The sequence below is a fragment of the Akebia trifoliata genome, chromosome 12 (assembly GCF_017979445.1).
Source record: "Akebia trifoliata isolate Shusen 1 chromosome 12, ASM1797944v1, whole genome shotgun sequence".
Lineage (NCBI taxonomy): Eukaryota > Viridiplantae > Streptophyta > Magnoliopsida > Ranunculales > Lardizabalaceae > Akebia > Akebia trifoliata.
The window spans coordinates 363,660-377,477 of NC_141386.1; the positions used below are offsets into that span (position 1 = coordinate 363,660).

The 13,818-nt window shown below is 33.8% G+C and overlaps 2 protein-coding genes across 2 annotated transcripts; both read right to left on the reverse strand.

Moving 5' to 3' along the window:
• Positions 1 to 315: 315 nt before the first annotated feature.
• On the reverse strand, positions 316 to 5,740 carry LOC147388419 (uncharacterized). The gene is made up of 5 exons (XM_086417512.1): positions 5,438 to 5,740; positions 4,659 to 4,769; positions 4,059 to 4,554; positions 1,382 to 1,728; positions 316 to 1,286 (listed from the first exon to the last, which is right to left on the reverse strand). The coding sequence occupies exons 1-5, from the start codon at positions 5,447 to 5,449 to the stop codon at positions 735 to 737; spliced, it is 1,518 nt and encodes a 505-aa protein (XP_086273638.1). The 5' UTR covers positions 5,450 to 5,740; the 3' UTR covers positions 316 to 734.
• A 2,827-nt stretch (positions 5,741 to 8,567) lies between these two features.
• On the reverse strand, positions 8,568 to 11,143 carry LOC147388420 (small ribosomal subunit protein uS14z/uS14y/uS14x-like). The gene is made up of 3 exons (XM_086417514.1): positions 10,982 to 11,143; positions 9,596 to 9,695; positions 8,568 to 8,774 (listed from the first exon to the last, which is right to left on the reverse strand). Exons 1-3 carry the CDS (start codon positions 11,137 to 11,139, stop codon positions 8,766 to 8,768), a joined length of 267 nt encoding a protein of 88 aa, XP_086273640.1. The 5' UTR covers positions 11,140 to 11,143; the 3' UTR covers positions 8,568 to 8,765.
• Positions 11,144 to 13,818: the final 2,675 nt, after the last annotated feature.

The following is a 13,818-nucleotide window of genomic DNA, read 5'->3' on the forward strand; positions in this document are numbered from 1 at the left end:
CACAGCAAGAGTCGTGATAATCTGACTACCCCACTTGCCATACTCAATCGACTCTCCTGAGATGACAAGTTTGGGAACTATCTTGGGATACACTTTTTATGGTGAAGTGCAGTTGTGTATCCCAAGGCATACAGATCTACGGTTCACAAACTTGTCACATCAGGAGAGTAGATTGAGTATGCCAAATGGGGTAGTCAGATTATCACACTTCATACGACAACTCATTTGAATTTGCAAATGATTTACAATGCAGAAAAATTATTCTTGTTAAATAAAAAAATATGAACAATAAAAATTGTTGTACAATGCTAGGTGTAACAAACATGTTACTTACAAAATGAACCTTTGGTACAACGATGGATCCCTTGATCCCACTTTAAAAAACTTCAGTCCTACTTTCTGGAGAAGAAAAAAAAAACAAACAACAAATTCCCTTACATAATGGGTTACATGTATGATCCATTAAATGGATGTACAGGAGAGTGCATTATACATCACAAGACTCAAATCTACACAAGAAATGTCATGAGACTATCATCTACGTACAAAACATAATAAACAAGCAAGCTCGTCACTAAAAATTCAAGACAATGTCAAAGTGATCACACAAGACGCAATGAAATGATAATCCAATCAAAAGTTTAAAACCATCATCAAGACTATTTAACAAATACAAACTAAAATAAAAACTTGATAAAATAGTCCTTAAAAACTCGACTATCAAGATATGCATCCTATACATCTCCTATCTTTTCATATAGTCCTTCCAGAACCATCTTTCTAGATTCTTCATCTCTTGCCAAAAACATTCTTGCTCCCATTACATCTCTCCCAAGTATCTCATAAGCACTCTCGAGATAGTTTTTACTGAATCCATTCATCTTCATTAACTCCAAATATAGTGTGCGGACTAACGTATTAAGGTCTAGTGCTTTTGTCATTTGGTCAATTTTTTCATTCATCCCTTCAATCATTTGTTGTAAAATTTCTATATTCCGTGTCTTCTTACCATGTTGCCTTTTAGATGTTGAAGTCAATGATCTCTTACCGAGACTCGTCGACGACACATTTGCTTCCTCTTCAATGCCATATATGTTTATGTCCGGATCTCCAATTGGCAAGTCATTTTCTTTATGTCCACCTTCAATCTTGTCGACATCAATTGAATCCATCCCACCAATAGCGAAGCTTCCAGGAGCATAATCATTGCCAATGATGATAGACAAATGATCCAAATCCCATTTGGGACCCCTATTACGAAAGCCTTTGTATTTTTCAGAGTCTTTCTGTAACAAAAACAATAGTTTACGATTAGATTCAATAACTACAATAAATAGTTACATTGAATAGAAAGATAATAAAATAAAAACAAATATCATACCTTAAGGAGATTGTCCCACACATCATCGGGTGCAGTAACCATTTTTCTTATTGGATCCCATGTAAAACCATTCATTCCTTCCAACTCTTTGAAGGCTATGTATTCAGTTTTCATTGTTCGTAGTCTGCTTTCAATGTGTCTCCTCTCTACAGTTATGCTGATCTTTTCGAAAAGAACATCACTAACTGATTTCCAAACAGCTTCCTCCCATGTATTACCTTGTTTGTTACCTTTTCTCACTTCTTCCATTAATGTATCAATGAGAATGTTATCCATGGAGGCTTCCCATCTTAATTGTTTCGCCTTTCCTTTTCCTCTACTTGATTGTGATCTGTTACAATCAATTTCTAATGGAAACAAAAAAATTAGATAAATGCCACACAACAAATTGATACTTACAAATCCATGAGACTAGTATAATATCGAAACTCTAAAATAATAAAACAATATACAAGCATAACAATCCATATAATTGAGCTAAAAAAATAAGACCATCCATTCATGATGTCTATAATCGTTATACATCTGTTGTGCCATTTAATCTCTAGATCGAACACATCTAATTTGCTCTACTCTCTGGGTTGGTTGGGTACTAACAATTGTACTAGATACATCCTCTGGACTTGCATCTGCTGCTTGTAGTTCTTAATCAATTTCTGTGAGTAGAAGGGCCAACTTCGCCAAGTGATAAGGCGTGTGGAGAGTTGTTCCCAAGTCCTAGGTTCAAGGGGTTCCCCTTGAACCCAACTTCATTTGCTAACCACTAACCCTATACCTATCCAACAAAAAAAAATCAATTTTTGTGAGTAATGGATCGTTCGGATCAACACCCATGATATGGTTGTAATGCAAAATGTATTACCAAGCATCTGTAAATGGATTTCAGCAAAAAAATGTTCGCATTTGCAGATGATTTGCACAGTACCAAGCAAAGTTGTAGTGATTACTGGCAGCGGAAGCAGTGGCAATTCTTCTCTCTTAGAAAAAGACATCTTTGAGCAATTCTTCCATCGGTCATTGCTTGGGGTCTTTGGAAAGAGAGAAATAACATAGTGTTCTAGGGCAAGGAAAACGTCTCAAGCCGTGTCCATGGAGATTTTGGGTTTGCTTTACCTTTAGCCAAAGATGAGCAAGGATTTCTTTCGAGGATTTTGTGTTTAGATGGGATTCTTTTTGTGATGCATAGTTTCTTCTCTGTGTTTGTGTTGTGCTTCGCCTTTTTTGTTTTTGTCTCTTCTTTGTTTTCCTGCTGGGGGCTACCTTGGCCTCCTTTCTTGCATTCTCCTTTCATTAATATAATTTTTACAGTTATCAAAAAATAAAAATAAATAAATAAGCAGTGGCAATCACTCGAGGAAAAAACAGAAAAAAGACGATGCAGCATACCACCAATTTGTAAAACCATCTTTATTGGTATTCGATGCTACATGGACGAATTTACCGAACAAGACATTTAAAACGATGTCTTCAAATAAGGCTTTGGAAAGATACCTATAGAAGCCTTTCATATTTTCATGGCAGCAGCTTAGGGCTGGTGTTTGAGCCAAACCTTGGTGTTGAAGATGGAGTTTTCTGGTATCACCACTAATATCTCCTTCCTCATCAGACTTCAACAGCTTAACAATCCCTTCAGCTCCTCTCGACTGACTAAGAGAATTGAGGTTGTTATCCTTTACAAGACTTATGATGTGGTTATGGTCAATTTCGGAGAATAGGTTGCTGACATTATCATTGGAAATGCTATTATTGGCATTAAAAGTTGCTCTTTTCATGAATTTTTCCGCCAATGAAATGCTACAATTCGTGCACACAAGGCTAACTTCTTAAACCGAGATTGACACAATGTGAGCTCATTGAATTAGGACATGAATAGGCTCATCGTCTTGGCCAACTTGAAATAAGATGCATTGGTAGTGACATAGCGTATCTCATGCACCTTATTTCAATGCTATCCCAAACAAAAAGAGACTTGGACATGGTTCAATGCGTATAATTTTCTAAGTATAAAGTTACATTATTATTAGTAACTTGTAATCGACACAACAAATATTGTTAGGAACAAACCTTGTTACTAGCATGGAGTGCCTACCACTAGTAGTCTGGTAAAGAGCATTAAAGACATAACATGATTTTGTCAAGAATCACAATCGATCCTCTAAGATCTAATTCCATTGCACTGCGAATGGTTGAATTAATGATGTAGCTGTATGGGCAGAAATTAATTGTGCTTCTTCTTCCTCATCCAACTTTCACTAGAACTTCAATATCATGAACCTCACGGCAGCCACCTTTCTGAATAGACGGATGACCTTTGACTTTATGCCCATTTCTGTTCATGAAAGCGGTTGGGTATACTTCTTCAAGGAACAGAAGGAAATAAAGACATAACAAGGAATCTTAAGCATAACTTATCTGAATTATGACCATCCTGCATCGTGGTCCTTTATAGCAACTTATTGAAAATTTTACAAGCACCATATTTTAAGACAAGATCAAGAAAAAAACATAAAAGAAGATGTTGCTTTGGGGTTTAGTTTTGCGACATTCCTCATCTATGTTCTCTTTCCCACATAAATGTTTGTTAGTGCAATAATGTTACCATGGTGCCTAGAAAAAAAAAGAAGAAACAAATAAAAAGAAACTTCCCAAGACGTGTACAAGAGAATTTAAGTCTTACCAGAAATTTTAGCAACTTTCATGTGATAACGAGCATTGTAAATAGTATGCATAGTAGACACATTGTTCTTATCTCTCCCCTTCAATGCAGCTAAGACCTGTTTTGGTTTTAGACCACTCTTTGACATATCTGCCACCAATGCTCTTTCTTCCTCAGTGAGCTTCCCAGCATAAGAATGACCTTCAGAACATTGCACGAGTGGATGATTATGGAAACCGCAAACTACTTCAACCATCCATTGATCCTCATAAGGCATCTTTATACCTTTCAATGCAAAAGGGCACTCACACCTTTTCGATCCTTTTTTTCGAGATTGTACCTCCTTCTCGGACCCTTTTTTAGACACTCTATGCTTCCCACCCCTCTCGCAACCAAATCTGATTCTAGGGCCCTTCAAACAAGCACTAGAATCTGACTTACTTATAACCAAAATGGTTCCAACGCTTCTCCCAACATCTCGAACCCAATCGACGAGCTCTGCGCGAGTGTTGAAGACCTAAAATTCGAATATAAATATGTTAATATCCTATCTTTAGTTCTTTACTGTCCTATTTGAAATATAAATAATGAAAGAGCACAGATGATAAATAACAAACATACCTTTTTGGTTCTAAAGTTATCCGAAAAATCCAAATTTACTAACGATTGGGAGTCACCAACGGAATCAATTTGAATGTGGTCGTTATTTTTAACATCATCTGTAATGCATTCCTACATTGACCAAAAATATAAATTAGAAAAAGCAATCAAACAAATATAATATGCAAGATCAAAATCATATATATAGACTATCACGCTTTTAGTTTTTTTTTTCTTAAACGATCTCCTGCAATTATAAAAAAAAAAAAAACTCGAATGATCATTGCTTTTGCTCCAAAGAAAGTAAATTGTGAAAATAAAGGGAACCCATAAATCCAAAAATATATATATATATATAAATACAAGAATCTGCCTCAAGCCCAACACAGGACCACTCTTGTACAATTAGTCGAAGAAGGTAATAAAGCGTTTTTTCGAACGCCATTCTTTGTACCATAAAAAATGATATTTTATACACAAAAATTCAAACATATATAAAATATTATTAGAAAAACGCATACATTATCTGGTTCGGAAAATTTGAGTAATTAATTATTAAAAAAAAAATTAGAAAATCACAACACATTAGCAGGTTCGGAAATTTTAGGTAATTGATTATTAAAAACATAAAATAAGTTAATAAAAATAAGCTCCAACGACTGACAAAATGCTTCTAACTATAACAATTTCCCCAAAATCCAATTAATACCCAACAAAGATCAATCCAAAAAGATAAAGGAAACATATAATTGAAACCGAAAAAAATCAAATTTGAGACAGAATTATAAATGGTGTTTCACCTTTGGATTCATATCGGATTCGTAATTGAACTTCAAGTCCAGAATGTCACCACAATAGGAGGAGGATTGAACGAGATTGATGGGGTCGTTGAGACCCCTTCGCCAGTGAAGAACTAAAGCGAAAACTGTGAGGAGAAGAAATGAAGAAGAAGACGAGGAGTGAAAGTCTGGCTCTGCTGAGAGCCCTAAATTCAGTTGCTAGTTTTTGGTTCTTTGGAGAATTGTAGGTGGAGTGGGTGGGAGGGGCAAATAAAATAGGTTTTCTTACAAAATTACTTAATGGACCCCGGAGACTTTTTTTTTTTTTTTTCCCTTGGGGTAATTATAAACGCACCCCACGAATTAATAAGGGCAACCCACACCATAGCATAGTTGTTTTGCCTCATATGGATTAAAATTTTGGGAATAAACTGATTTTTTATGAGGATGGTCATTCAAAACTTCTAAACCCATTAAAACTAATTTACAAATGGGTTTAAAGATTTAGAATAGACTAGTTTTTGGTGAGGATGATCTCCTCATCATAGAGATCATCCTCATAAAAAATAAGCTCATTCCAAAATTAGAATTCCACTATGGGGTGGATTTCCCTTATTAATTCATGGGGTGCTTTTATAATTATCTTTTTATCTTTCCAAATTCTAACTTCTAAACCTTATATTGTATGGGTGACCTATGCATTTACCTCTCTACATTTTGGTGAATATTTGAGATGGCCCGGTGTTTTCTCATGTATAATGACATGCACCCCTTAATCAGGTCATCTTCGATAGGCTAACTAGAGTGTTCTACCTCTTCTTTGGGGTAGGGGTAAAAGAGAAAATGCCATAAACTTAGATGGATTCTATTGGAAAAGAGTAATAAAAATAGAAGACAATAAAATTGGATGAGTATTTTTGAAGGGGAGGTGAAAAAAAAGAAGATATTAAAATTGGAGGAGTGTTATTAGAATGTATTTCTTTAGAATTAACTATTAAGACCGTGAAAGAGGATATATAATAAAATTAGAGAAGTATAATTAAAAAGGAGGAGAAGAAGAAAGACAATATGTAAAGCTATAATAGTATTTTTGTAAAGAAAAGAAAAAAAAAAAAAAAAAAGGTAATAAAAATTAAATTTTTTTATTGAAATACTTTCTTTGTGAAGTATGGAGTGTCTTATTTTATTAGCTATATAGATTTCTTTTTAACTTTTTAACTTTTTAACATCATGTAAATCCTTTCTAAAAAAAATTTCTTGATTTTTTTAATTCAAAATTTCATTATTTTCTACTTCCCAAAATCACATCTTGTCTTTAGTATTGCAAACTACAAATAGATAAAATCTTAGGTTGAAAGTGAGGGTAAAAACTTTTATTGAAGATGACTAATTTTGAGAAGAAAAGGATTTGTTATTAAAGGCGGAGGCTGAGAGCAATAAGTTAATCCTCAACTAGTCTATCAGAGAAGACCAAGCTCAAGGAGACATGTTATGAAAAGAAAAGGGTATCTCAAATATTCATCAACAGGGGGTGATTCGGCAACAAAATTTCTTATTAGAAATTTTGGGTGCTCTCTTAAAATTTCTTACTAGAAATTTTGTGTTGGTCAAAAATACCTCTCTCTCTCTCTCTCTCTCTCTCTCTCTCTCCACACACACACACACACACACACACACACAGTGCAGCCCTTACATACCTTCCGAGGGTGATTCGGCAACAAACCCTTGTACCAAATATTTAGGGTGACCACCCAAGAAGGACTATTATCGAAAGTGAGTACTAATATTGAAAGTGAGTTTATAACCTCCCACTAAATTAGTTTTAAGGGAACCCTTGGGGAGGGACTGCTTTCCCCTAAATTTTCGACCACCTTACAATCACTTTTCTTTTTCCTTTTTTAAATTTACCGTCTTTAGTTTTAGTGTTGAGTTAACAATTTTTACATTATTTACTATCGAATTCAACAATAAAACCATTACAATCGAGTTTATTTACTGTCACAGTAGACAATTTTTATTTTCTAACTCAGCACTATTTACCATCGAGTTTATAAACTGCCACATTAGACAATTTTTATTGTCTATCTCAGCACTATTTACCATGGAGTATATTTATTTACTATTGAGTTTATTTACTCTCAAAGTGACACTCTGAAAACCACCAATTTCAATGCTAAAAAATTTCCAGCTAAACTACATGGAAGGATGGACTAAAAACTTGACATGACTTGTTTAGAAGAGTGCAACACAAAAGAACCATTCTAGACCGATTTTCCTCCAAAAACTTGAAAAAAAAAAAATATTTTGAAAAACCACTAACTTTTTATATACATATTCAAAATGTTTGAAAATACCCTTGAAAATAACTTATTGAGATGTCAAAAATCAATTTTTTTGGAAAAAGATGAGTTTGAACAGTTGGAGCATTCAATCGTGAGAAAAATGTGAGGGATTGAGATCCAGGATTATTAAGAAAAAGGCAATTTACTAAATGGAATATTAAGAGACCACCCAAAACTTAGGGCCTATTTAGAAATAAGTCCCTCCGTGGGAGTCCTTATAAGTAATTTTCCCTAGTTTTAAAGAGGAACTGTAAGCATCACAGAAAACAAAATGTTGAGTTTTGGGCCTATTTAGAAATAAGTCCCTCCGTCAGGGTCCTTATAAGTAATTTTCCCTAGTTTTAAAGAGGAACTGTAAGCATCACAGAAAACAAAATGTTTGTATGAAACCAAGCAATACCACACCTTGTTGCCATGCCAGTCCTACATTTTATCGTCTAAGGAATCTTGTAATTAAAAATCTGTAATCATCATATCATTATTTGTAGGCTAGCTAAGCTCAAGAGCAAACTAAGATGATACGGGAATTAAACATCCTGCAACAAGAAGCACAAGGACTAAATATATAGATATAAATCTCCTCCATGACAGCTAATACATGGTGGATTAACAATTAACAGAGTAGAGAGGGTGAAGTAACACTGAAATTGACTCAAGACATTGCTGACGTGGATGTGTATATAGAACCATAGATGTTTTTCAATAAGATAGCGTGAGAAGCATCTATGGTTCTGTGCACACCAATGTCAATTTCAATGTTACTTCAACCTACTTACTTACTAACTGGCAAATCAGAGGAACAAGATAGCTAAATGGAAACTGAAAAGCCATATTGTACTAATAGCAAACTAATAGGGGTAAAATCCGAACACTATAAAAGCACAATAATACTGGTCTAGTAGAAGACAAAACAATAATAAGTTTTTAAAGTGGTTTCAATAACATATCCTTATCAACTCAATCCACCATTCCGCCTGCTTATCATCGAATACCATCTACCATCTACTTCAACGATACTGCCAAAAAGATCAAAAGTAACTCCAAGTAAGCTTGAGAAATTTAGACAGCAAAACATAAGAAAGCAGTAAAAAAAAAACACCTAAAAATTATTACAACATTGATAGCAAAGCCTTGCCCCAAAAACATTCAGGGTCGGCTAGATGAATCATGTTCTTCCACTCCACTATGTCCAAAACAAAACCTCAAAAATTACCATAATTCAAGATAAAACGGGGAACTACAGCACCCAGGCATGCATTACTTAAAGGAAAATACTGAAGTAACTGCAGAGGACACTGCTGATATGAAGGATTATGTGGAACCATAGATGCTTTTCCTAGAGATACAAGTGAAAAGCATCTATGGTTCTGCGCACACTTCCACATCGGCGCAGTGTCTAATGCAGTGTCCCGCACAGACACTCTAGCACAACTCTTACTGAAAAACCATGATTCCACTACAAACACTAATCACTTACTTTAGCAGAACAAAGAACTTTATATACATTGGATAGTCATTTGTTTCCACTCAGGCTAATTTTGAAACTGGACATTCCCAAACTAGACCCATCAAAAGGTGGTGTCACAGTCCACTTGCACAAGTAACATACAATATACGGCTGTGGAAGCATAAATTACCAACTTAACTGATAGACATTTTAAAATCATCATCGTATACTTAAACCAAAAATTTGGGTGTTTAGACGAAAGAAAGAAAAAAAAATTAAATTAAAAAGGCTTCAAATCATGGGAACACGTTCAATTTTGCTTTCTGAACACAATAAAATGAATAGCCAAAAAATTCAAAAACCTTCTTGACCATAGTCAAAAAGACTGACCTTGATGAAACCAATCTCCTTGGCATTGCTGCGGAAGCATTGCCTACAACACATGAGCCCGTACTTCCTGATGATCCCATGCGGGTTTCCACAAACACGGCTGGCAAAAACATTCAAATGATAAAATTGGTTTCTTAGTAAAACAAAGCAGTGATACAAGAACCAAGATTTAAAATAGAGGCAGTGGAACATATATAACAGCCATTGTATCCAGAAAATAACATGTCCCAAATACAAGATTTTTCCCTATTTATAAATGTTACAAGATCGTCGTTTTCTATATAAGGATTGTTATTTGTGTCAGCAACAGTAATAATGAGTATTGTAATGGGTCATCAGACATTATTCTATTGCATGCTAACAACAACGAAGAAATTGAAGTAAAGAAGAAATTTATATAATCTTTCTTAATTAATAAAATAAAGAAGTATCGATTAAAGAAAAGATAAAAGAAGAAGATTAGATGACAAAATATATTTGGAAAAGAAAAAAAAATTAATGTGAGGTGTAAACCTCAGCCAAAAAGCATACACCTTACACTGAGGCAAATGCCTTTTCTTTTTGGTGAGCCTCTTGGTCTGAGGCATAAGCCTTAACTTCTTTTGTGTTTCAACCTTACGCCTCAAGGAGTTTTTTTACTGAGCTTCATGCCAAAGTGTGCCTCGAGGCTTAAGCCTCACACGCCACTAAAAACATTGATTCCAACCAATGGAACATGATTGGTCAAAGCTGAAACTTATAACTAAGGTTTTAGGTAGAAATAGTCTATAAAACAGTCACAAAATTCTCCGAAAATCTCCCAAAAAAATTTACCCTTCAACATCATAAATTTATTTTCTTCAACCTTCGAATCTCAAGAAGGATACACGGATTTTAGGGGGATTGAATTCCCGAAAAATTCCCATTTTTTTGTTTCAAAGTTTATCCGAAATAACAGAGCTGAAACCCCATCAACTAATTGCCGAATCTGAAGTTGGTTTCTGTGCTTTAAAACAGTTTTCCTATCTATAAGAATTTATAACCACATTCAAGTAGCAAAAAATCAAAAATCAAACAATAATGATGGAACAGGTGAAAGCTGGTTTCCAAACTAAATTAAGAAAAACAACTTTTTTCTAATACGGTACACACGATTCATAATTACAAGACTACTAAATCTTGAGCTGGAAATCTGGACCAAACGAACGAGTTCAATTGATGCAAAAACAACACATATCCCAAAATAAAACTCAAAACCCTAAATATATAATGAAATTGAAACGAAAGAACATGTTCGCATCAAAGTATAAGCTCATTCAACAAGAACCCTAGATGAAAAACAGAAGCAAAAGTACATACATAGAATTAATCGAGATAAAGATCAGAAATTAAATAAAATTGTCTCACCAAGCTCGAGATCCAGGGCCGTAGCTCTTCGGATGAGAATTCCAGATGTTCGAATGACCCATTATCGCAACTTCGCAATCACAAAACCCTAAATCCAGAGGCCGAAACACAAACGAGAGAGTAGCCCTAATTGCCTCAGAAACCCTAATATAAACCATACGAAGGTGTTGAATACCCAAACTACCCCCATCACTAAAAAGATATACCAAGTTTTCTAACTTCCGTATTGGTCACGTTACCCCTTGGACTCGCGTCCAGTATTGGGAAATTTCTAGGGATTCACATGAATGATTGATATCAGGAAACTTGAATTGATCTAATCTCAACCGTACGATCTAATATACTACGTCTTTAGAAAAGTCAAAAAATAATTGCCTTCTTGTTGCACCGACCGCTGTAGGTTATAAAACTTTGATAACTGCACTTCCTTCATTAAGTGCACCTACCTAACAAACGAGGATTTCATGATAAAAAAAAAACAATACCCTTAAAATATGAGTGACTCAATCCATTATAAAAACAGTTTAAAATAAGGACACTCTTTTTTTTTCTTTGATTTTTGTCCATGTCAATAGTCCAATATTGACATTGGCATGTTGCATAGACAAAAATAATTTGTAAAAAAAAAAAAAAAAGGTAGTTTTATTTGTATCAACACAAAATTCACATTTTCTATTAAAAATCAAAATTTTGTATTTATTGAATTTTACATAATTTTATAATTGGAGTGTTTGGTTGTGTTGAATGTAAAATTTTACGTTTGCTTGATTATCAAATAAACGTAAAATAAAAAAACTAAAAAAAAATAATAATAATATTACTTTTTAAAACCTTGCTTAAAGTTAAATAAAAAATGATAAATAGGTACATATCACTTTAAAGCAAATCAAAAAACTTATAGACAAAGCATTTTTATATAGGTCATACAATGTTATTCTCTTTAAACGAAGGTTATAATAGAAATACAAAATCTCTTTAATCAGTTACAATTTACTTTAAAACATCTACCACATGATATTAACTTTCATTTGCTAATTTTTCATTTTGGAAATAAACCCATTGCCCCAAACATGCCAATATTAGCATTGATAGTGCCTAAATGTAATTCACCTAAAACTCATTTTAATACCCTACATCTAATGAAAAAAATATATATTTTTAATTTATAAAAAATAAATATAAATTAACACAAGTATTACTATTATCTCACAATTAATTTTTTTTTTAATTTAAAAAATAAATATAAATTAACAAGGTAGGATTCTATTCCTCGTTTTTCTTATATTAAAAAAACAAAACGCCAATATTTAAAAAATATTTTTTTTTTGTTTTTTGATTTTTTTTGTTTTGTAATTTTAAAATATAAATAGAAACTAGTTCCAAGTAAGATTCTATCCCACGATTTTTTGTTTAAATAATAATTATATTAACGTCACGTAATTTTTAAAAAGTTGGGGAAAACAAAAGAGAACGGAGAGAAAGAGATTTAAGAAGTTAGAGAGAGAGGGAGGAAACTTAACATAACGTAAATTTTTGTGAAAGTATTTTCTCCGCAACACTTTACGGAGATTTCATTGCAATTTTAATTAAATTTTGTGTTGCTTTACGATGGGACCCATCATATTTTAGCATCCAAGCAACCCACATCTTGTAAACAAACGTAAACGTTTCTGTTTGCACTTGTATATGGTGCAAACAAGCAGGGCCTAAAAACAAATCAAACGGTAAAAAAATCTATCTCCGTTAATGTAATCTTCCATAATCTTAAATTTAGGAGTTTTAAAGAGGAGGAATCAATCGAAGAAATGAAACTGTGATTCTTCACTTTGTCTTCTTCACATGAGGTGCAAACGAGGGGGTTAGGACTTCTCTTGAATATGGTTGGTGCACCTATAAAAAATTGGGGGACATATTTGGTATTTTTTTTTTAAATTCGATTAAGGTGGTGCACCTACAACAAAGGTGGGTGCAAATAAAGTGATCCTATTGATTTAGTACATTCATTAGATTTTGAATTCAAATATCAAAAAAAAATTCTTCGGATTTTGATATTCTGGTGTGCTTGATTTGCTCGAACACAAACTTTATATGATTATAATTTTAAAATATTTTTAAACACCTGCCTTTATTTTTTTCTCTCATTCACATTTTAAACTTTAGTTAATTATCATAAACTTTTTCTTTACATTCACTTATAATTTTATGTACGTGGACTTTGAAATATAATGTTACGGCAAATGATTAAATTTTACATATCACCTATCTTTATATAAACCATTATCATTTCCAAATTTTCTTAGTATTAATTAGAACAACAATGCTGAAGTGACCTCTGCTTGGAGCCTCATATTGCACATCTTGACGTGAAAGTGTTTGGGAACCGTAGCCACTTGTCATCGAGATACGAGTGAACAAATACCCATCCACTCTCACGAAAGAAGTGTGATATGAGTTTCCAGCTGGAGGTCACACTAGCACAACTCTAATTAGAAATGAGCCAACCAACTCGCCCAACTTGGGTTGGGCTTGCGTTAAGCGTTTCACGCCACACAGGTTGGTGTGTGTCAAGTGTGGGTTAGGCGTGGGTTGATCCCCAACCCGGTCTAACCTGCTCGATTTGCAGCCCAAGATAGGCCAAGTGGGTGGGGAATGATCTTGTATGATTGCTTCACATAGAATCTTTCTAATCATATTCTGACTCCTAGAAAATTGAGATCAATCGATCCCAATGTTAAAAATGAACACATTTTGAGAAAACTGTAATAACAGCAATAGAAAATAAACTAATTGAAAGTCAAGCACTTGTTCAACAAAGAAGGATCACAATCCTAATTAGC